General features: G+C 29.6%; 2 protein-coding genes across 2 annotated transcripts; both read left to right on the forward strand.

Annotated features, from left to right (window-relative positions):
- The first annotated feature begins 1094 nt into the window (after nt 1-1094).
- Nucleotides 1095-15115, forward strand: LOC141696521 (uncharacterized). The gene is made up of 4 exons (XM_074500651.1): nt 1095-1753; nt 2385-2795; nt 6265-6812; nt 14345-15115. Exons 1-4 carry the CDS (start codon nt 1126-1128, stop codon nt 15113-15115), a joined length of 2358 nt encoding a protein of 785 aa, XP_074356752.1. The 5' UTR covers nt 1095-1125.
- A 1048-nt stretch (nt 15116-16163) lies between these two features.
- Nucleotides 16164-18423, forward strand: LOC141697899 (uncharacterized). Its single transcript, XM_074502455.1, has 3 exons — nt 16164-16534; nt 16645-17174; nt 17593-18423. The coding sequence occupies exons 1-3, from the start codon at nt 16189-16191 to the stop codon at nt 18271-18273; spliced, it is 1557 nt and encodes a 518-aa protein (XP_074358556.1). The 5' UTR covers nt 16164-16188; the 3' UTR covers nt 18274-18423.
- Nucleotides 18424-26106: the final 7683 nt, after the last annotated feature.

A 26106-nucleotide genomic window follows, 5' to 3' on the forward strand; every position in this document is an offset into this window, starting at 1 on the left:
ATATTACGAACTATGATAATATAGTTAGGAGAATATAAGATAATTATAATTTTTGATATTTATTAATTCAAAAAATTGAGAAAATTAGAAAAATAGAATGAGACAATCTGAGATGCGCCACCTAAACGTCGGCGTCTTCTCATTTATATAAGTATATTGATATTGATATTATGTCAATATAATCCAAATTTAGTGATTCAAATTTATGACGAATTCAAACAACATTTTAATCCAAATTATCTTTTACATATTATGATACCCAAATATTGTATAAACTCTTTATTTTTAAATTTATTATTTAATCATTATAAACTGTTTATATTATATTAAAAAATGTATATTTATATTATTTAATCAAAATAAAATTTATCTTATTTAAATAATATTAAAAATTGTATTTTTTTAATATCAGCTATAAAATAATAAATTTTTGATTTTCAAATAGCAATATAAATTTTACATTTGATTTTCATTTTTATAATATCAATTTCAAAATTTTATTACTCTATTAAATTTATTTATATAATTAGACTAATTGTTAAAATTGTTTTTGTAGAATTATAAAATATTAGCATTAATAATATAAAATGAAAATCAAAACTGAAATTACTATTATCATTTAAAAATTTAAAACTTACAATTTTGTATCGAAATTCATTTTTTAACAATATTTAAAAGATATAAAATTAAATTTACTTAATATTTTTGCTAAATTTTCGATTTTACTCTTATGTAATTTAATGAAATTATGAAAAGGGTGCCTAACATCTCAATGTTTGGGGTGCAAATGTTGGGGTGCAAAGTGCAATTAACTATTTTAGTAACATGGTTCTAGAATAATGTTTGGCTCCTGTGATACTATTTCACAAATTCCAAAGTTTGAGAGAATGTATAAATAAAGTTAGTATAATTGAAATTTTAAAAATTTATGTTCAACATTATTATAGTATATTAATTAACATAAAACACAGTACAGTGCCAATTCTCCAGGATAAAGAATTTCTCCTTATATAAATAAACAATGTTGATTTTATTACTAGCTCCTGCAAATATTTCTTCTATTATCCCGAGTGATTCAATCGGACATTTATACAATCACCTCTAGGAGTCTTGTAGAAAGAAGTTATGGGTAAATTAGATGATTTGTATAATGCTGCTATTGCCGAAGATGCTGATGCCATTGCCAAATTGGAGATGGAAGCTGATATACTCAACGAAGATGGCGAAACTATTCTTCATATCGAATCTCGAAAGGGAAAAACAGACCGTGTGCGATTCATTTTGAGCAGGTTTGCAAACAAAAATCTTTTGATTAAGCCTACTGTTGTAAATGAACATACTGCACTTCACTATGCAATACAACGGCAACATATGGAAGTGGTTAAGGTCCTTATTGATGCAGCTAGACGTTTGCCTCGTTCTACTTCAGATAATGATAATACTGATGCTAATGGCAATCGAGTTACTTCTTTTCAAGCTTTCATTAGGCAGGTTGATAAAGATTTGAACTCTGCCTTGCATATAGCAGTCATTAATGGTAACTTGGCTGGGGCTAAACTATTAGTGGAGGTTGATCCAAGTAATCCAGGGATTCAAAACAACCAAGGAAAAACACCATTGTATATAGCTGCGGAAAATTGGGAGAACGATATAGTGAAGATGCTGTGTACAACTTCCACTGCTCCCTTGAACTTCGATGGTCCTGGTGGTCGTACCACTGCTTTACATGCTGTCATTAAAAGGCATGACGAAGGTATAATTCATCATAATTTCTTTTTTGTTCACTAATTAATGTCAGAATTCAACATATGATTGTGTTTTTTATTCTTGGGTGAATTGCAAAAGCATCGTCTGGTTGTTTCCATTTTCACTCCACCGTAAATATTTTTGATAATTGCACTTCAAACCCCAAACATGTTTTAGCGCGGCAAATCACAACCTTCCCTTAGTGCTTCGTCAAATAAGACCCTTAGCCGTTGAGGGTAAATTTGTCTTAAAAATAGGTTTTTTTGTAACATTCATCTTCTTCCTTCCTTCCAGCTATATAAACATGATAATATGCTTTATTTGAGGGCTAAAACTAAATTTATAAAAAACATGGCTGGCAAAACATAGGTGGGGTGTGGGGTGTGTAGTGCAAGGAACCAGTTACTCTAAAATCTTAAGGTAATTGCCTTTAGTGTCCACAATAAATTGTGAGAATGTTGGGGTGGTCTGGAATCGAACCTGCCTAAGCTCTGATACCATGTGCAGGAACGAATTACTCTAAAACCTTAAGGTGTTAGAATAAGGCCTCAATAGGATCATATATTTAACACATATGTCGGACAAATATTGTGATTTAAATAAGTATTTTTAATCGTAATATTTCATTTCTCTTGTAGCCAAAGTTACAGACGTGATTAAAATAATCATTGACGTAGTCAAGGCTACGGTCATTTTAAAGAACCACAACCCAGTCGAGCGCTATCTGTACCAAGAGTTTGATAAAATATTCTCTGCAACTGATGAGTACAGACAAACTGTGCTGGAACTGGCTGTAGAACGAAATTACGTGGCAGTAGCTGAGCTGATATTAGACGTAACAAATCCTATCAATGATCCGTGTGGCGAAGATTTTGTTAGCCTCATGCCTTTAATTTATAAAGCTATGGATAAGCAGTACGATGGTATGGTCAAAGTTCTAGTTGACATGTATGAAGCTGGAGCTGAGGCATCCTATATTAGGTTCTTTGATCCATTCTCATATGACGATCATGCCGCTTTGATTTCTGCTATTCGAACTGGACAAACAGGTAGGTGACAAGTTTTTTTTGTCGAACTACTTTAATAAATTGTCATGCATGTATTATTATTATCAGTTTTATTATTATACATGCACGGATGATTATCATTTTTTAAATAATTTTTTTGAATATTTATTCAACTAAATTTTAAGATGATATTTTTATTTCCTACATAAATTTTGTGTTTTATGTAAATAATATACTTCCAAAAAATTATACATCTAGTATTATATATTTAGTTATTATTATATTGTTATATTTGAGCTTGTTAATTTAATATAACATATGTGTCAAAAAAATTTATTTTTTTTTGTTGTGTGAATTTTTCATATTATAATTTTTTAAAGAAAATATCTTAATCATAATACATAATATGTTTACGTAGTTATTTTTCTTTTATTTATATGTATATTTTTTTTGTTAATCTTATGGAGTTTGATCAAAAATTGGATTGTCATATTATTTTAAATGTATTTTATTATATTTGTATTTCAATTTTGAATTGTTATAGTCTTTTGTTATAAATATATTTTTTTTTAGTTTTTATGTTTTATGCGAGTGTATTATAAATTTTTTAAAAAACAATACATAAATTTTCTTTGTTACCAAATGAAATAAATACATATACTATAAATGTGTTTCTTATTTTAGATGTTAAAAATTAAAATTATCTATTCAAAAATATTTTAAGACAAACTTGCCCATTTCAAAATTTTAACAAAATGATAGCACTTTAACCTTTTCGTTAATTGTTACTTATATTTTTTTATTAAAATAATTGTTGTTTGTATTCTATATATAATACTTAATTATTATTTTTTATCATTTAAGAATATGTAATCATAGTTTAGTTTTTTACTTAATTACCTATTTTGTTTTGATTAAACATTACAATGTAACAAGGAAACCATATTATCCTACCACCAACACCCCTTAGTCCTTACCCTATTTACATTATATAGGATATAATAATTATTATTAGTGTTAATGTTATTATTATTATTATTATTATTATTATTATTATTATTATTATTATTAAATGACCAAAATCGTTAAACCCTTTCACTTATTATATATATTAGCTTAAAACCGCGGTAGCCTCCATTAATATTTTATATTTTTAATTTTATTAAAATAACATGTAGTTGATGTGGTTTTGAATAAATTTTTAATCTTGAATGTAATTGATGGGATTCAAACCTAAATTTTTTTATTGTTTATGTTTTTAGTGCCTATGTAATGCATAGTTATTTTCTAATGTTATATAATTTTAAAATATATATTTAATTGGAATTTTGAAATCGTGAAATATGTTTATTCAAAACTTTTATATGATATTATTTGATATATATATATATCGTATTATTAATATTTTTATGCGTGTTTATGAATATATTTATTTATTAATTTAAACTAAAAGTTTTGACCCGAATATGAATCACAATTAATTTATTTTAATTTTATTTTATCTTTAGACCTATTTTACTAAACAAATTCAACTAATAATATCTAATTTGATTCTAATTTTTTTACATCTGGATCAATAGTATACTTTTGTTTAACTCAAATAAATAGTATATATTATTTTATTTTATCCCGAGACTATTATACCGATCGCGAATTAACAGTTCAATAATATAACTTTTATAGTCGAATTAATAGTATTCATTATTCCATTTTACCCCAAAATCTATTATGCCGACCAAATCAAATTATTATACTTAGTCTAACTTTAAATTTATTTTAGTTGACCAATTATAAAATTTTAATTTAGTCACGATGAGTATTGTATACTATTTTATCTTATTTATGGCCATTAAAACATGATTAAGGTTTTGAAAAAAAAGTAACATGAATAACATAAATATAAAATCAATCCCTATAATATGTGACGGACCGATTATCAAATTTTTAATATAATATTTATACGTACAATGCACGAATATTTTGTTTTTTTAATATATATTTATTAATTTGAAATAATTAAAAAAAGAATCAAATTTAAGTTCAAATATATAAAAAAATTATTGATTTTCGTTTGATTTTCTTTCAGCTTTATCTTGAGTTAAATACATCATATTTTGACAAAATTATAACACACACGAAGCTCACAAATAATGTTTAATTCAATGACGTGGTTTATAATTTTTTTCCCAATAAATATTATCAAGAAATTGAATAAAAAACAATTAAAAATTTTATATTGTTATTTTATTCAGTTTAGGCTGCCTACTTTTTTTTAGTTTAAATCATTGAAAAGGTAGGATATTGTATTCAATTTAGAATAACTTCTTATCGATGATTATAAAATATTTTTTTATTAACTTCTTATCGTTGATTATAAAATATTTTTTTTATTTTAGATCTAGCGGCTATGATCAGTTTATTTAAAAATGTAAAGTAGTTAATAAATATTGGCAGTAGATGAAACATAACTATCAAAAATTTAGATAAGATTCCTTTATGCATATGATATAATAACTATATAATGTGTTTTACTTGTAGAAAATAAAAAAGTGTAATTAGTTTATATACTAAATGATAAGCCTAATTAAGTAAAATAATGAAAATTATCTCAACAAATAAGAAAAATAATATATTGTTAAGTAAAGATGTTTAAGTAAGATCGTAAAATTTCAATTTATTATAATATATTATAGATTATTATTATTATTATTATTATTATAATTATTATTATTACTACACAAAATATAATCATATTTATATAAAATAAAATATGCAAACCATTGTTTTTCTACTAACAAATTACAATTTTATCATGCGATCAAATATAGAAGAAAATTAAGTTTGAACACGTGCATATGAAAAGTTTATTTACAGAAATACTAGCTTTTTTAAATATATATATATATATAATTTATAATTCTTACTCAGATTTCTCCCTTTTACGTTCATTCAAATTATTTAATATAAATGAAAATATATAAATATTTGCACAGGTAGTGAGTGTAAGTTTTTGTCTTAGACTGTTCATGATGTTAATGTTACGTGTTCTTTTGTCTCTTAGTTATCTCTGTTCTTTTATCAGAAATTGCACAAACCCTTAATTCTTTAAATTAATAATAAAATATTACTAAGTTATATTGTCTCTACTGTAAAGTAAACTTGATGATAATTTATAGTTTAGTTAATAACTTATTCTTTTACTAATTTTTCTTCAAAATATTAAATCAGTCACATTAAATTATGACAATTACTATTTTTAATACCAAAAATTATAAACAAATGTATAATGTGGGAATCTCTTCACATATATATTAAATTAGAATATGGATTTTAGGATAATTTTGAACATGTCATACAATACTAAAAAAGTTAATACATAATACCAAAATTTTAAAAATATATGCAATTGTAGAATTATATAAAATATAAAATAAAATAAATATTAAATAATAGACCTTTAACATTGATTGTGCATTTCATGACCGAGTTTGTCCAAAACATTTTTTTTCAGAGAATGTCTTCATGGAATTGGATAGTCATGCTCCCGGCCTTGTGACCTTTGTTGACAAGTTAGGGTGGACTGCTCTGCATCATGCAGCATATCATGGATTTGATTCAATAATTGATAGTATAATACAAGAGCAAAAAAGATATGGACATAAATTTATGTACCAAGATATGGTATCAGCGCCTTTTCATGTAGCAGCTGAAAGAGGATATACTTCTGGAGTGATCCACCTTATGCAAGTATGGCCATCTTTCTCTTCAGCTTATATCAATGTTGATAAAAATGGACAAAACATACTACATTTAGCGGCTTTACAAAGTAACAAGAAGATGATTGAAGGAATATTAATGTATTGTCCAGAAAAGTATAAGAAGGAGTTTGTAAACCAGCAAGATATGGATGGTAATACGCCACTTCATCTTCTTATCAAATGTGGTTGTTTCATTGGACAACTAATGAAATATGAAGGACTTGATATAGCAATTCAAAACAAAGAAAGATGGAATCCTCCGGATATGTTGTATTTTGAAGACCCAATTATTCACGACCAGGTATGTTGTTTTTTTTGTGTTTTACTAGCTAATATCTTATATTTTCATATTTATAAGCTAATGAGTTTTTTTTTCTAATACGATGTCATCTTAAAAAGTGATTATAAAAATAGAGTAATAATACAAATATAGGTTGGTATGATATAGGTTAGTGATCACATACAAACACATATTATAATATAAACGAGAAACCAGTGACCAATATATGTATATTTAATGAATATAAAATAATCCACTAATATATATATGACGGTGGACGCCACTCGTTTACTGATCACTATTATATAATTTAATGATTTTCAATAATTAATTGGTTATTGTTGTGTAATTTAGTGATGGCAACTAAATTGTTAATATATAATTTATTTTTATATTTAGTGTTTTTCAGTATGTAAAATAGTAATTTACAAATGTTGTATTTTTGTGAGGGGCTACTCTAATAAAAACCAATTTTAGAGTATAAACTAGAAACCAAATATTTTTTAAAATTATTTCGAAATATATCATATATGGTATGTAAATCGATCGTTGAGAGAGGGAGAAAAATACAGTGAAGTCGGATTAAAAAAAAAACTTACCGTTTGACGGGAAAAATCGAATTAAAAACGGAGGGGAAAAACTGAGATTGTATATAAGAGGGTGCAGATTAGTTGAGCCTAGTGTTTTTAGGGGACCAATAGATTAGATTCATCATGACTTAAATTAGTTTATAATTTGTATATTAATTTAGTTTGTATTTGATCTCAAATACAAACCAATTTATAATAAAAACAAAAAACAGTCAGGTACATCGGCCCCCTTCCCTCTGACCCCACTTCTCTCTCGATGACAGGTAAACAACATGATATACAAGCCGCTAACCATTTTTACCCAAGCAATGTACACTTAAAATACAAATTGTTAGCTGTTCGCGTTTTTCTAACCATTCTAAATATAAATTAATTTGTTTAAGTCAAAAAAGTATTATTTATAAAATTTAAGTATACAAATCACTTAATTATTAAAGATAAAATTATGATAAAGTAAATCATAAATCATGAAATCAATAAAATACCTTAAAATAAAAATCAGTAATATTAAATTATTAAATTCACTAATTAAATCATCCAGTAAACTGTTTTGATTAATAAAAATTCATTGATATTTAGTTATAAGCCTCCAAATCACTAATTTTTTTATACATATTACTAGTTAAAAATATTTGAAAATACCAAATTAAGTAGTACAAATTACTTCAACTCACTTGTCATGATAATTTTTTTGTTTATACAAACTATTAATATTGAAATCATTAAACCACTAAATATAAAATTTAATAATAATTCAAGACACGTGTCTTTAAAACTTCTATTAATTGTAAAGTAAAATTTCTTATAATTAAAGTATCACTAATATTGATTTAGAAATTATCAAATTAAATAATTAAAATCAAAAAATTAAATGAGAAATCACAAATTAAGATTATTCTAATCACCATATAATCACATTAAATAGTGAAATTATGAAATTATGAAATTAATTGGTAAAAATGATATTTGAAATAATATTTATTTGGCTAACTTATGAATAGTTTGACCTTTTTTTTATGACATATTGAATTTTATTGACATATATTTTTAGCTTATAGCATATGCAGGGTAATAAAATCATATGAAAGAAGATTCAAAGTCTCTTAATTTTATTCACTTGAAGCAAGTTCAATGCATAATTATATTTAATCTTATAACTATAATATAAGATTACAATCATAAAACTCAACTCTAATGTATAGCTATAGATAAATGCATAAATGTATACTTAGTCATATATATAGGATCAAAGATTGTTATAACTTTCCTTGTCACATCATCAAATAACAATAATAGAGTGTAAAAAGGTTCACTTAAAGTGAACGAGTTGAATAAAATATTAGCTAAATAATAAAATTTCTTGATTGTATAATAGAACTAGTATTGAAGTGCAAAAGCTATTTTAGCAGCAAAAACATTTTTTCATGTCAAATTATAGAAATGGTTGTAGTCATTTTTCATCGAGTATTGAACTTAGGGGTCATTTGACAGATCTGAATAAAATTTCTGAATCATTAAAATTTCTGAATAATTAAAAAATTCTGAATTGTGAATGAATAATATCATTTGTTACATAAAATGAATAAAATTTCTGAACAATCATAATTATATATTTTTACTTGTAAGTTAATTTATTATTTGAGATATTATTAATATAAAGCATAATACAAATCATTAATAATAGCTTTTTTTTAATTTAATGTAGGCTATAAACAATTAGTTTCTATAATAATTAATATTTAAATGTCAATATAACCGATAATGACACATTGAATATTATTGAAAAAAACTTCCTTTACAAACTTTATTAAAAAAATTAAAAAATAAACAAATAGAGTACACACTGAAGTAGTAACATCATTCATGTCAAATAAAAAAGCATGACAGAAGACCAGGGCAACGGTCTTAATGGTTGAGCTAGTGTTTTCCATCTTACCAATTAAGAAGTTTATCACCCATTAAGATTAAAAAAGGAAGAACCCAAACAATCTTAATGGCTAAGACATATATGTTAAGAAGGATTAAGAGAGATTAAGATGAAAACAAATGACCCCTTACTCTTATAACATATATTATGCATCCAATAGCTAATCATTTCAATTTGCAGCATCTGCCATGTTGCTGCCTCGTACACCAAAAATGTTATGAGACAAATTTATTAACAGTAGATTTATAACATATATATCATGAACAAAAGTTCATGAACTAACACACGACTGCCTAAGCAATTTTCAGAACAGTAAGCACTGGAATTCTAATTGTAATTTAGTAATAAAATCACAAATATATATTAAAAGAATCACTGAGATATATGATGAAAATCACTAACTTATAATATTAAAATTACTAAAAACCAACACTGATACACATGTGAATATACAATAATTACCACACTTCCTACTTCACCGATCTCGAATTTGATCTACCAATCTCGAATTTGATCTGTTTCGACCACCGTCGTCGTTATCACCTAAAACAAGTATCATCTTTGTTGGAAATCACCACCTCCAATCATTAATTCTAATTAATAAAATTTGCAAAAAAAATATCAAAACAATCCATTAGTCAATACTTTAAATTCACAGAGAACTACCACGATTAACGGCGTCCAGGTCGGAGTTCATGATACTCAACGTCGGCAACCCGTCATTAATCATAATTACCAGATATAGGGTGATGGATACAGAAATAAGTGTATGTATATGCGGTTATGGGTAAGTGGGTGGATGAGGATGAATGAAAGAGAAGGGTGGATGAGGATGTAGGAGAGAGACAGAGGGAGAAGGAGAGAGAGAGTCAATCGATAATGATGAAATTTCCGATACAAGAATAATCCACATCTGGGTCGGGAGAAGCTGGAGTATAAAAAATAGTAACAAAAGTAAATATATGTGTGTCTATGAATAGTTAGGATTCAGTGAGATTTAAAAAAAGAGAATAAATTGTATGAGTTTTTAGTTCTTATTTTAAAATTGGTTTGTATTTGATCATTTGCCTATATATATATATATATATATATATATATATATATATATATATATATATATATATATATATATATATATATATATATATATATATATATGAAAATGATTAAATTAAAACCAACCTTATTTTAAAAATTAAAAATTATTGGCAACCATTCATTATTCAATTTTAATTTAACCTCCACCACACAAATCTTATCAAAGCCCCCGTTCTCTCCTCAAATCGAGCATGTCACTCCCTCACGTATATGTACATGTACATGTACATGCATGTATTATTTTATCTATTTTTAATTTATTTTTTACCGTTAATTGATGAACTTTTTTTAAAATCCGACTTCACTATATTTTTCTCCATCTCTCAACAATCAATTTCCCTACCATATTTTTTATATTCTTGCGATAAATCGTTATTTATACTTATCGGAATCACTAAACCGAAATCATTATTATTTCAGAATTTTCTACGTTTTAGTGATTCCCGTAAGTATAAATATTAATTTATCACCGGAATATGATACATGGTATGCATACCGATCGTTGGAGGATATACAACCGTCATCACCCCTATAACTGCCATCACCTTCACGACTCCACCACTATAATCACTCTCTCACTGCCACCGCCATCGATGTTCGTTCCTCTCAATTCATCCCATATATTCTTCCATTCATGTTCACAAAACTTTTCCTTTTTTATAACCTTTCTCTTTTTCCCACATCTCTCTACACATGATAATAATTGTATTAATAATTAAAGTTTGTGATTTCTGTTTGATATTATGGTTGTTACACATGCACGGTGATGACGGTGAGATAGGCGATAGTGTTATAATGACTGTGTTAAATATGTAATAACTCTGTATCAATTTTAAGTGATTTTTATAATATAAATTAGTGATTTTTGTAGTACATATTAGTGGATTCCGTAAGATAAATTAGTAATTTTAGCATTTACCTGATATATCAGTAATTTTTTAATATAAAATCATGATTTTAATTGGTGAAAATTTTATGTAAATTGACGATCTCTGATAAAATTTTAGTGATTTTGCGTTTAATTATGATGAATCGGTGATAGAAGGAGTAGCTGATTAGTTTTGTATATATATGTTGTATGTATTATTCCATGACAACTGATAAAGAGTACCGAGCTACCAAAATAGAGGACGCTATGTGTTGAGCTTAATTTTATTGGGATGGGTCTTAGTTTCTAATTTTTATTTTAAGGTAATTTCTATTTGAATAACCCCTTATATATATATGTAGAGAGAGAGAGAGTCTTACTTAAATACAAACTAATTTAAAATACTAACTACACACCTCTGTAAATCATTATTTTACATACTGAAAATCACTAAATATAAAAAATATAAAAATAAATTATATATTAACAATTTAGTGGCGATCACTAAACTTCACAAAAATTACCAGTAAATTAATATGAATCACCAAATTACATAAATATGGTGTATTATTTTATATCACTAATTATACATATATCAAATATCAATCACTAATTTTTCACTTGTTTGTAGTTTGTATTCTAATTTTGGTTTATATTTGATCACTAGCCTATATATATATATATATATATATATATATGCAAGTTGTCAAATAGAATTCAACACTAAAAACTAGAAACACTTTTATTTAGTACTATCCACCCACCTCACTTTCAATTCATTATACTCAACCCCCGATTCATCATCCAAAACCCCACACTTCAACTTACCTCATTATCTCGCCCCTACCACCACAATCACCTCCACCACAACCATCACCCTCTCGTCGCCACTGTCACCGATGTCTATTTCCCTCTGTTTACCCCATCTTCCTCCTTTCATGTTCTCTAAATTTTTCTCTTTTTAATTGAACTATCTCTTTTCCGCACCTCTCTCTACCCATAGTAATCACTGTATTAGTAGCTAAAGTTAGTGATTTCAGTTTGATATTTTGGTTGTTGCACATTCACAATGATGAACTGATTCAAAGTGATGGTGGTGAGATAGACGGTAGTGTTATAATGGCTATGTTTAATATGTAATAACTCTGTATCAATTTTTTGTGATTTTTACAATATAAATTAGAAATTATTTGTAGTATATATTAGTAATTTTTATAAGATGAATTAGTGATTTCAGCGTTTACTCGGTATTTCAGTAATTTGTGTAATATAAAATAGTAATTTAAGTTTAATCTCAGAATAGTGGGGAAACAATGTGTGTAAATCAACGATTTATGATAACTTTTTAAAGATTTGATGTTGAATTACGATGAATTAGTGATAGAAGAATGGAGGAGTAGCTTATTCGTTTTGTGTGCATATGTTGTACATATTATGTCAAGAATACTAATAAGGGGGGTGCTGATTCTCTAACGAAAGGGAGGGCGCTGGGAGTTGCGTTAATTTTAATGGGTGAGCTTGTTTCGATTTGTACTCTCATATATATACACACACACAAACACATACACACACACACATATATATATATATATAGAGAGAGTCTTACTCTAGTGAGAACCTTTTTTTGGTGATATATGAGATCTTATCTCAACAACACAAATTTAAATCTATTTTTAATGTAGACCACTCATTTTAAATCTCATCATTATCTCCAACCATCAGCTCTTTCATCATCTTCTTTCTACTTACCACCCACCACCACCTTCAACCACCGGCAACCACCATTTCCGGCCACCACCACCTTCAGCGACCACCAGAAAATCACCATCGTCAAATATAAAATCACTACCGTCAAATAAAAAAATTACCACCGAAAAATCAAAAATCACCATATTCGACCACCTGCAAACATAAAATCACCACCGGAAAACAAAATTACTAGAACCAGCCACTACCTCCACCCACCAGATCTGGCCACCAACACCGTCCATGAACTTCGGTCACCAACATTATGACAAAAATTACCAGATCTAATTATAAAGCATCGTAATAGGATTATAACAACCTCATCACCACCACCAATACCACCACTACCAGCATCTACATGCCCCCAATTACATAATTACTCAATCTAAACCCTAATCAATGAATTTTTAATATATATCACCGATTTATACATAAAATCAATACTGAGGACTTGTTGTATTTGTTAGGAGATCAGAATTGAGCGAAAATCACAAAAATCTCCATCGTTTATATATTGAGCATATCGGAAAATTAAACAAAAATCAAGTAGATCTGAGGACGTGTCTCCGTTGTCAATGAGGTGCAGGCCGTGTATTGAGAGAGGGAGAGAGATCTTGTGATTTTCCAGCGATGCCAATTGCTGGGGGTCAATGGCGACATCGAGAAACGACGATGGGAGATACTGGTGGTGTGGTGGGTGAGTGAATGAGTAGGGGTCTAACAAAAAAAATAAAATTTAGAAATTTGGTTGTATGGTTGTGATTTAATTTAGGGATAAAATATGTGTGGCTGTGGCTGAAATTATATCTAAGCTCTCACAATAGTGGTGTTCTCATTTGAGCAACTCCATATATATATATATATGGAGAGAGAGGGTCAAAATCCGTGGAAACCATATTTTTATTGGAGATCACGAAGACCACTTATGTTGTGCAATTAAAATCTTGGATAAAAATATTGCAAAACGTATTATTTTGCAAATTATGTTCTACAAAGATCATTATTTTATTCAAAATTTTGAACATCATACATGTACTACTGCATGTAGAGTATTAGAAAATATTTTATTCTACGAAACATGTTTAGTTTGCAGAACATTTGTTCAAATTGCAGAAGATATACATTATACTTATTAAAATTCAATGATCTACAAAAATTTTAATATGAGTGATATTCGTAAATATACTTCAAAAAATAATATATTTCACAATATTTTAATTGAATAACATATGTGGTTTCCGAGGTCCACTAAAAATGTGATCTTGATATATATATATATATGTTAGAGATAAATATTAATTTATTAAGTGTCATTTATTTTCAGGTACAAATCAAAGTTGCACTTGATCACGTCCAACTTTACCATAAAGGAGATGTTTTTTCAAGTATAGTGCATTCTGGAAGACGAGAGAGAAAAGATGCGACTTTTAGGAAACAAGCAGAATTGATGATACATGAAAAGCATGCAGAAATGAAAGAAGCTACGCATGCCTTTGATTATTGTTTTGCCGATGCCATTGCTGGAGATGCTATTTCCAGAGCTGCATTGGCAATTGAAGCAGATATTCTAAACAAAGACGGAAGAACTATCCTTCACTTAGAGTCCATGAGAGGAGATACAAAACGTGTTGAATATATTGTGAGAGAGTTTGCAAACAAAAACCTTCTGGTCAAACTGGATACATTAAACCAAACCGCACTACACCTTGCAGCACATCATGGATACACTCAAGTTGTTGAGGTCCTCATTAATGCAGCAGCACTTTTGCCTTCTTCTTCAGCTAATTCAGTTAGCTCTTTTCATGCTTTTATTAGGCAAGCTAATCGTCGAATGGGGAACACTGCCTTACACTTGGCAACTCTTAATGATAACGTAGCAATTGTTAAGCTATTAGTGGAGGCGGATCCAAATGACAGCCATGTTAAGAACAATGAAGGGAGAACTCCAATTTACATAGCAGTAGAAAAAGGGTACAAAGATATAGTAAAGGAGATCTGTACCACTTGCACAGCTCTGTCTTTAGATGGTCCTGGTGGTAGTGCAACTGCTTTGCATGCTCTTATTCAGAATATCGGCCAAGGCCAAGGTATGTAGTATATATACTTTTGCACATATTTTTTTTATATTAATTACTAAATTTTGCTTCTCAATGACAAATTTTAACATAAAATCTTGTTCTAAAAACATTACTTGAAATTATACTTTTTTGTTTACACTTTAAAATTCATCTAAAATATCAAAGTAACTAATATTTATAGTTGAGACTCAGAAACATGCGTACATATGTAGGAATATGGGTCTTAACTTGGTCAGTGTCCAGTGTCCTAACGAACAGCTGAAGTGCATATATTGTTGATGCTATTTTCTGTTAATTCTTGTTAACGTTTATTTATAAAAATGAATTGAGAATAATAAAAGGGTTATGATCAGTGTTCTAAAACTCGGTCGATGAACCCATGAATCGATTGATTAATCGGAGTTCGGACGGATCCTGTCTCGATTAATCGAAATTTGGGTAAACACTAAAAAATCGGATTGGTAAAAAATCGGTCGATTCGGTCAAAAATCGTCGATTTGGTCAAAGGGGGAAAACTAATAAAAAATTATTTTCTTAAAAAAATTGAAATTCAAATTAATAGTTAATATTTAATAATAATATATTGACTTATATTGACTATCATATGTTCTTAAATCCTAATTTATAATAATTGAATAAGTTTCTTCAAATAAATTACTCTTATTTTTCCCAAAAAATTACTCGATTGATTCATTTATTTCACAATCTCCTGTAATTGATTTGCTATGTAACTAATTTTAGCATATCACAAATTCATATCTAATTCATATGTAGTAGATACTAACTTTCTAACTATTAAGTATAGAGCGAGTATTAATTATTATATATAAATTAACTATAAAAATTAAATGGATAAATCACTTAATATCAAATATGAAGTAATGATATATGATATTATTTTTGTAAATTTATGGAATCATAATGAAATGTTTATAGAATTATATATTATTATTTAATTAATTAATTAAATTTCTTCCGATTAATCAAAATTAACGATTATCCGATTAATCACCGAGATTATAAGATCTTTCCCTTAATATCACTGTTAATACTTCACTCAGCTACAGAAGAAAATGAACATGCAATCAGGATGATGATTAATGCTGCTAAACGTTCGAGGAGTCCAGGGAATAATGCACCACATTTAACTTTTCAAGCTCTATTTAGAACAACTGATGAATCGGGACGAACTGTCCTAGAACTGGCAGTGGAGAAAAGCAATGTGCACGCGGTTGATATAATTTTGAAACAAGATCCGGCGTATGAAAGTGGTCGTGGAAGTAAAAATCATCTCATGCAATTGATCTACAAGGCGATCGATGAAAAGCGTGGTGGGGAGATTGTCAAATTGCTCTCAGAAGCTTATGAAAATGGAATAGACACTGATCACAAAGGGGTGCTTGATTTGATTCTTGCTTTAAAAGGACGCGATAATGGTATGTATTCACTCTTTCGAAATGTAGGCTCTTCACCTTTCATACCCGTTTGAATCTCCTATCTATACTAATACTAAACTATAATAACCGAACATGGCTACAATTTGTAGTATTAGTGTTACAGCTCTTGCAAAGTAAGGAAAAGCTTGCAACTTTTGCCGACGATGAAGGATGGACACCACTTCATTATGCGGTAAAGGAGCAATTGGTTTCAGTATTTGAATTGATCATAAAAGCCCTGAACAATGAATTTGTGTACAGCCATTCAACACCGTTTCATGTAGCTGCCGAAAATGGATATAATTATACTATGATTGAACTGATGAAATTATGGCCAAAATCGTCTTCTGCCTACATAGATACCAATAAAACTGGTCGAAATGTACTGCATTTGGCTGCAGCTCGAAAAAATAAGAAGATGATACAGGAAATTCTAGTATGTTGTCCACGAGTACATAAGAAGCAGCTTTTGGAACAGAAAGACGAGGATGACAATACACCTCTGCACCTACTTATCTCTAATAAATGTTATGTTCCAGAGGTCATCAAACATAAAGGACTTGATCTTATGACAAAGAACAAAAAAAAATGGACTCCTCGAGATCTCTTGTATATAGAAGATGGGGTTACTGATGATCAGGTACGTAAAAAAAGTTTTCTATTTTGAATTAGCTTACGACAACTAACCTTATTGATATCTTATCCCTGTTAAAAAAAAGTTTTCTATTTTGAATTAGCTTACGACAACTAACCTTATTAATATCTTATCCCTGTTAAAAGTGGAAATTTTAATAATAGTTGGTACTGTTTTGTTTTAGTTTTTAAGACAGGTAGAACCTAATTTAGAAGCTTGATCTTGGTAAATATGGTGTTTCAGTACAGAGCAAATAGTAAGTTGGGCATTTAAAGTTGTCAATGCTGGGGATTTTAGGACATATAGTAGCTAGTATAGAATTTCTATTCATGTTTGGTTTTAGCTAATATAAAAGAAAGTCTTTTCTATTTATTTCTTAACATTGAAGATAAACATTGGTTAAATTTATAAACTTCACTTACAGGTACAAATTAAAGTTGCACTTGACCATGCCCAGACTATTCAGCATGGGAAGTTTTGGGAGGTCTGGAAATTTTGGCAGAAAGGCACAGGCACAGAGATGGATAGGGATATTTTTGAAAGTATAGTACTTCCAAATAGACGACAAACAAAAGACGATCTACTCCATAAACGTAGAAATGAAATGATGGACGACAGTAATGCAAAGATGAGAAAAAGAGTAGAAACGTACAAAGACAGGACCAACACCCAAATAGTAGTTGCTGCACTTATAACTACAGTTACTTTTACGGTAGGATTTACTATGCCGGGTGGTCTGCATCAGAGCGGAGAAGTTGATGAAGGATTGGTGGTACTTTCCAAAAGAACAGCTTTTAACGCTTTTATGGTAACAGATGCTTTAGCTCTGCTACTGTCGACATCTTCATTGTTTTTCTACTTCCTTCAATCTATCTATAAAGATCATCACCAAGTGGCAAGACTTAATGCTGCAGCAACTGGGCTTAACATTGTTTCTATTACGGCAATGATGGTGACTTTTATTACAGGAACGTATGTGGTGTTATACAACTCACCAGCCCTTGCTATTACGGTTTGCATCATCGCATCCCTCTTCTTTATTCTTGTCATTGTTCTGTTGATCAAGTTGGTATGTGACCGTGGAGTAAAGACGAATGCCGATTAAGTATGTATGTCAAATATTTCCAAGTCTTTATGTACAACAAGATTTCTACAAGTAAAAGGAATGACGTTAATCATAATGGGACGATGTAGCACCTATGGAGGGACCGTGTTATTGGTTTATAGTAAAAGACAATGTTGATACTGCCATGGGTTCACTTTTGTTTGTTTAAGGGTTAAATATCAAAGCGGTCAGCTCATATATCAATTTAATTATCAAAATTAACGGAGTATCATTTGGATCATTAAAGTAATAATAAATATCAAACAGATATCTCAAAATATATGCCCGAGAATTAAAATTTATTTTATGTAGTTCTAAACATTTTTTTAAATTTTATTACAACCAAAGGAAAAGTTATGAATTCATAGAATTTTAGATGATTTTTTTAGATTTTTAAAAATTTATCTACTAATTATTTTTATTTAAATAAAGAAAATGACTACAAAATTAAAAATAAATAGTAGATAAATTTTAAAAAATCTTATTATATTATAGAAAATACTATAATTCATACATTTTCATTTGGTTGTAATAGGATTCAAGAAAAAGATATAGAACTCCATTAAATAAATTTTAATTCTCGAGCACAAATTTTGAGGTGTATGTATGATATTTATTATGACTATAGTGATTCAAATGATACCCCATTAATTTTAATGATTAAACTGATATATGGCGTTTAGATGAGTGACCACTTTGATATTTAACTCGTTTGTTTAATGTCGGGGCTTGGAATGCCTTGATAAAAATGATTAGTTCTTTCCACAGAGATCCAAGGCAGCAGCCTCAGTGGATAACAACTTCTGAATGAAAATGTGAATTGTAGTTTCTTTTTCTAGTGAATAACGGTTGATTCAATGCCATTTCTTTAGTTTTTAAAGTGATGGCAATTTTAGTTATCTTTATGATGTATCCCAGGTTGGTAATTGTAGCTAACTTTAGTTTCAGAGTCTTAGACTCTAGAAAGTGCATTGGTTGATGTTGTTCTAATATATTTGGTTTTTTCCGTGTTAAATGGGAATGAATCTTAGCTGGAGCTCTAAGAATTTTAAAGAACTGCTGGACACCATTTGAAGTACCAACACTACTGGCTGACATGCAAGAGTTTTTTCTCAGGGACACAGGTTCAAGATCACTTGATTTATGTTCATCTTTTGATACTTAAATTGAGACCTTTGGAAAGACACAGAATTGAATGTACTTGGTACTTCCTCTTATTACATGACCCCTCTTCCTTTTCTCCTCAGGTATGTATGAGGATTAAAATTCTTAAAATTCTGAAAGCAGAGTACATTATCACAGATCTAAAAAGGATCTTAAGCAGACTTGCTAAACCAAAGGGGCTATAATCAACAACAAAAATATGATTGAAATTTACTGATCAAGCCTCTCATTGTTTAAGATGTGCATGCAAGTCACAGAAATCCCAAATCTGAAACCCCGACCAACCCATATGCACTCATTCAGGGCATCAATTCATCGAACCCATATGCACCCATTCAGGGTATCAATTCATCGATTCATCAGTTGAATCAACGGACATTGATTCTATTACTATTCACAATAAATTTAACTTTTTTTCTTAACTTTTAAACACCCATAAAATTCCATCAATTCATCAATTAATATCCAATAATCTTTATGTAATATTAATTATCTTACTTATTAATATATATTAAATATTATATATTTAAATTCAACTCTATTATTTAATGATTGCACAAATAATATCCTTTAGCATAATATAGATTGTTAATAATTTTCTTAATTTTAGATGTATATATATATGCATATATATTAGAGAATATGTAAGAAATATGAGTGTGTAAAATTTTGTGTGACAAATAAATAAAAAAATTGTTATTTATAAACAAAAAAATAACTCTAGGAACTTAAAATTATAATTTTAAAAATTATAAAATTTTAGCTTTAAGAATTATATTTTGCTTAGCAGAAGAATCAGGGCCGGTCCAGAGGACAAGTAATACAAGCCAAGCCATGGCATGGCATCCATCACGTAGGGGCAATTTTTTTAAAATTCTAATGAACACTGAAGATTGACTTGAAAATAATAAAAAAACTGAGTTTTCAAATTTGAAGTGGTCTAGGTTGTATTTTTGTTCTACTATTTTATAAAAATAATTGAATAAGTGTTATGTGATCTATTAGAAGGAAATGTTAACATATTTTAATTTTAAAGGCTTCATTAAAGATTTTGTTAGAAAAAAAGTTAGGATATTAAATTTTTAAGAGCAAGTCCAACAGCTCCCTTAAACATGCTCTTAAGTCCAAATATAAGAAATATGACATAAAATTACACTCCAACAGTGTCTTAGTGATTCCTTATATCACTTAGATACCTCGCTCATACCTTATCTTTATCTTTAAGGAACCACAAGTCATCCCTTATTTCATTTTTATCAATAGAAAATAGATTTCTCTTTTCTTTTTAGTTCTTTTCTCTCTCTTCCTTTCATATCTCATTCAAATTTATTATTATTATAATAATAAGGAATGAAAATAAGGATCATTGTTGGAGTTCAAATTCAAAATCATGTCTTAAATCACTAAGAGTTAATATTTTATAATATTTATAAGGAGTCTATTAAGACACTGTTGGATTTGCTCTAAGTGATGAGTAATCATTTATTTTGTTATATACTCAATTGAGTTCCTATGAGTTTCCTGATATTGTTATGTAATCATTTTTTCCATTTACTAGGTTTAGGATGTGGTGTTTGAGGAATGAGGATGAAATACTTCTTGATTTGGATGAGGAGGATGAGGATCTCTTTGATCTTTTTTAATCTGTGAGTCTGTGGCCAAGATGGTTGTTTAGCCTGGTTGAAAGTTGTTTACTTGTTTAGCTAGGTGGTTTTTGGTTGAATTTATTATTTAGGTAGATGAGAGAAATTGCTGCATCAAGGAGTTGTTTTTTTCCCTCTTTTTCTTGTATTGCAATGAACTCCTACAACTGCAGGTTTAATCTAACTAGCTTTATAAGCCGTGCGTTGTATGGGTCTTCATTAATATTTTTATATTATTTAAAATATAATAAATTTCTTTTTAAATCATTACTTTATTAGTATATCTTTAAATAATAATATAAATATATGTTGTTGATGGGATTCGAACCTGAATCTTGATAGTGTATTAATAATAATATAAATATTTGTTGTTGACGGAGTTCGAACCTAGACTTTAGTAGTGTATAAATAATAATATAAATATTTGTTATTAGCGGGGTTCGAACCTGGGAGCTTGAGTAGTGTGTATTCTTTTAGTATTTGAATCTAACGGTCATGATCACTTGATTAAAAAGATCCGACGGTTATAAATGGGGATAACCAAACTAACTGAAAAAAGAGATATCAAATTATACTTCATTCCGATTACTATAGTACATTATAGGTTCAACCAAGCTCCACCTTACCACCCTTTCCTTAAACAAGTTCTTTAAACCTTGTTCGATAATCAAACTTACGGATATGAACCAGGACGAATCAGCTAAGGCGCAAGACTATCAATACTCTCATCGCCGAGAAGAAGAGTGCCCACCTGAACTATATTAAAGTAAAGCTCTCTGAGTTGGCTATAAGTAATGTGATCCCATAGTCGCAGACAGAGGCCGCTACTCATTTAGAATAATCCATGCTTATTCCATCAGTGGGAGCCGACTCCTTTTCTTCGTTTGCCGATATCGTATAATACAGTATGTACTAAATAGCGAATATTAATTATTATGTAAAAATCAACTACAAAAAAAATGTAGAAATCACTTAAATATCAAATACGAACAAATGATATATGATAGTATTTTTGTAAATCTCATGAAATCATAATGAAATTTAAATAAAATTATATAATATTATTTATTTAATTAAATTGCTTTTCATTAATGCTCATATTAATTAATCTGATTAATCACCGAAAGATAGGTCCACCGAATAATGTCGATCCCAATTTTAGAACACGGACTATAAGCATAAAACAGCTAGGGAAAGACTCGAGCTTTTTATGTGTTTGGTTTTGTTAAACACAAACCTATAATTCATGTTTAGTTCAAATCCTTTTTTTTGCTAAGTAGTTCAAATCCTTTTTCAATAATGATTCATGTAGTATTATTACAAACCCATTTCATGTAGTTCGATTTTAGATTTATTAGATGATATGTATTTCTGAAATCTTTATGGAGAATGGTCGCAAAGAGATTGATCTTTTAAATAAAGTTTTTTTTGTATTTTATCAAACGATCCGCAAATATGGTCATCAATTTACGAGGTCTATATATGGATTTTCAGGCCGTAGTTTCGGTAGAAGTAATGTTCTTATTGATTTAAGAAATTGTATTTTATCGGAGTTAGTAATCAAATAAAAACTCTCATTTTTCGTATAAAATAAGTTACTCGATTCCACATCGGACAAAAAAATTTACTCGATTCCACCGATTATAATACTTTGCCGTTAATCTTTTTAAGAATTTTGTACAACATAATATATTTAGAATTTTTCGATAGCAAAAATTATGGGCTTCATAAGGTCTGGGCTATGGTGTAAATAATATATTTGGAATTTCTAATTGCAAAATTATGGGCTTTTATGAGGCTTGCTTCATGGATCGCTGCTGGCCCAAAACTCCAGAACACAAAAACTGCACTGAACGATATATGTTAGCCTGGGTTGGGTAATTCATAATTGGTCATACTAATTTGTCAATACTCATAACGACTTAATTCATTTTTTTAATTATATATTTGGACTAGAGCCTTGAATTGATTCGGATTATTTGATATCTCGGTCTATATCTGATTCGAAAATATGATACATGACTCATATTATTTTATATATGATTTAAATCTGGCAAAAATTAACGAAGGGCTTGATGAATTGATGTTCCATCAAAAGTTGATGGAATAACAGCATCAATAAAATTATGAATCAACGAAAACATACACGCGGTGCGCAAGCTATAATAATCATTATATTATTGCTTATCATTCGTAGGGTGATGCTTATTTAGGTTAAACCTTTATGTCAACAATCTAAATTTGTTAATCTAAGTTAGAAATCACTCTCTAGTGAGACAAAGTATACTATTTTGGTATAATTTGTTGATCTAAAGTTTCGTTTTTGATTTTTACTATAATAGTTATAAGAGCATTTTCAACCCATTATATTATTTTGCTATAATTTTTGTTTTGAAGTTCGATTTCAAGCCACCAATACTAAATTTCATTTTTGTACTGTATAAATTATTTTATTATTAAAGTATAAAAGCAAAGTTAGAAGTAATAAAGTGGTGAAATATAAATTTAACAATTTTTTTTAGTGAAGGAATACAAAGGCAATATGGAAATATACAAAAAATTTAAAAATTTAGTGTGACACCAAATTTGATATAAGTTAGGCGTAACGCCAAAATGATGTAATTTTTGAAATTAGGTTGAAAAGGAATTTTACACCAAAATTGTATAAAGATACGTATTTAGAGTTGGGTTGAAGATGATCGAATCAATGTTTAGTTAGTTTGATTCTGCAAATTATAACTGAAGCTTTAGTAGTGTTATGGATAAAAAAACTAAGGTTATTATTTGCTGTATTTATTACTAAGATTCGGGAGCTCAAGGCCTTTAATGGCTGCTCTCGTGTATCGTAGCTTAATTCTGCCTTTACGAGATGCCTACGTATCTCTGTGAATTAGAGAATCAAGCCAAAAAACGTAGTTCTGATTTGTGGGGTGAGGCCCCTTATATAGATGTTGGGAGTCCTTGAATTGGACTTGGTATAGGAGACCTGGTGGGCAAGTCTCATAATTAGAATAGACTTAGGAGTCCTAGGAAGTAGGAAGCTGATTCCTTATCCTTTTAGGTCCCCTTGAGGCTAATCTATAAGGATTTATATCCTTATCGGGACTCTTCTCAATAGCTGATTTTTCCCTTATTAATTAATTACGAAATTAATTAATAATCAGGGCTTTTGGGCCTTTTTTATTCCACCAGGCCTGATCTGGTCCATCAGGCTTAACCTTTCTGGTCTGAATATCATACATCTTCTTATTGGGCCTAGCAGCCCATTAATTATAAAATCAGGACTTATTTATCCCTATCATTTGCCCCACAATTTTTGGGAAACATTGATTAGGTTTCGCAGAAGTTAAATCTATTCGTTCCTTTACAGGGTTTCATTTTTGCGTAAAGTATGGAGCGACCTATACATTTACAATGAATCTTCCTTTTATTCAGGAATCATCTTAATTTCCAGGAATTTTTCCCTAATTTTCTGGAATTTTCCTTAATTTTCTGGATTTTTCCCTAATTTACTGGGATTTATCCTTAATTTCTGGATTTTTCCCTAATTTCTGGGATTTATCCTTTAATTTTTTGGATTTATTCCTTATTTCTGAAAATATTAACATTTTTCAGAAAATATTTAAGGAATTTCCTTATTTTTCTGGATTTTTTCCCTAATTTCTGGGATTTATCCTTTAATTTTCTGGATTTATTCCTTATTTCTGAAAATATTAACATTTTTCATAAAATATTTAAGGAATTTCCTTATTTTTCTGGATTTTTTCCCTAATTTCTGGGATTTATCCTTTAATTTTCTGGATTTATTCCTTATTTCTGAAAATATTAACATTTTTCAGAAATTATTTAAGGAATTTCCTTGGATTTTTTTCCCTAATTTCTAATTAAATGATCAGAAAAATAGAACTTTTGCTGCTCAATACATCCTAGGCGTTGTTGATCCACGCCTAGGAGACAGTTTCCTAACAACGTCTAGGAAACTTGCGTCCTGGGCGTTGTTGGAGGCTGATGCTTCCTGGGCGTTGTTGATCCACGCCTAGGAGACGGTTTCCTAACAACGTCTAGGAAACTTGCGTCCTGGGCGTTGTTGGAGGCTGATGCATTCATAGATCCTAGACGTCGTGCACCCACGCCTAGGAGACAGTTTTCTAACAACGTCTAGAAAATATGCGCCCTGGGCGTTGTTGGAGACAGATGCTTCCTGGGCGTTGTTGATCCACGCCTAGGAGCCACACTCCTCACAATGGCTAGGGACAATGCATCCTGGGCGTTGTTGAGGACAGATGCTTCCTGGGCGTTGTTGTACCACGCCTAGGAGCCACACTTCTAACAACGGCTAGGGACAATGCATCCTGGGCGTTGTTGAGGACAGATGCTTCCTGGGCGTTGTTGTACCACGCCTAGGAGCCACACTTCTAACAACGGCTTGGGATAATGTACCCTGGGCATTGTTGAGGCTGTTCGAGCCTTGATTCATTCAATGAACTTTGATTTTAAATCTTTTCAAAATTCAAATCTTATGGGCTTCCCGCCTTTTTCTTAGGCCCAGACCCGTTTGTGCATCTTTGAGCTCCTCTATATAAGAGGTGGAGTGTGAGTTCATTTCTCACACTTCACTTTCACAAAAATTTCTAAACTTCAACTCTGCAATTAGTCTCTCAAGAATCGCCACCTCCAAGCGATTTCCGGCTTTCTACTCCGCCGCTTTCTGGGCTTATTTTGAAGATTCCGTTTGAATCTTCATCTTCTTCACTTACTTTCAAGAGCTTCCTGGGTTTTTGTCTTCATCCATGGCGGATTCTGATTCATCTCACTCCCATGTCCCCCAAGCTGTTGCCCGTCCCTCTAGGGCCAGCCGAGGTAAAAAATCTCTTGTATATTCCTCAGTTATTTCTCTTAGGGATCTTTTAACCGAATTCGGGCAAGCCTTTCCTAACATGTTACACTTAGATGCATATAATTATCCTTCTAGATTTGGTCCAGATCAAGTAGGTACCATAGCCCGCCTTTTTGGCATTTCTCACCC

Source organism: Apium graveolens, chromosome 11 (genome assembly GCF_009905375.1).
Source record: "Apium graveolens cultivar Ventura chromosome 11, ASM990537v1, whole genome shotgun sequence".
NCBI classification, from domain to species: Eukaryota; Viridiplantae; Streptophyta; class Magnoliopsida; order Apiales; family Apiaceae; genus Apium; species Apium graveolens.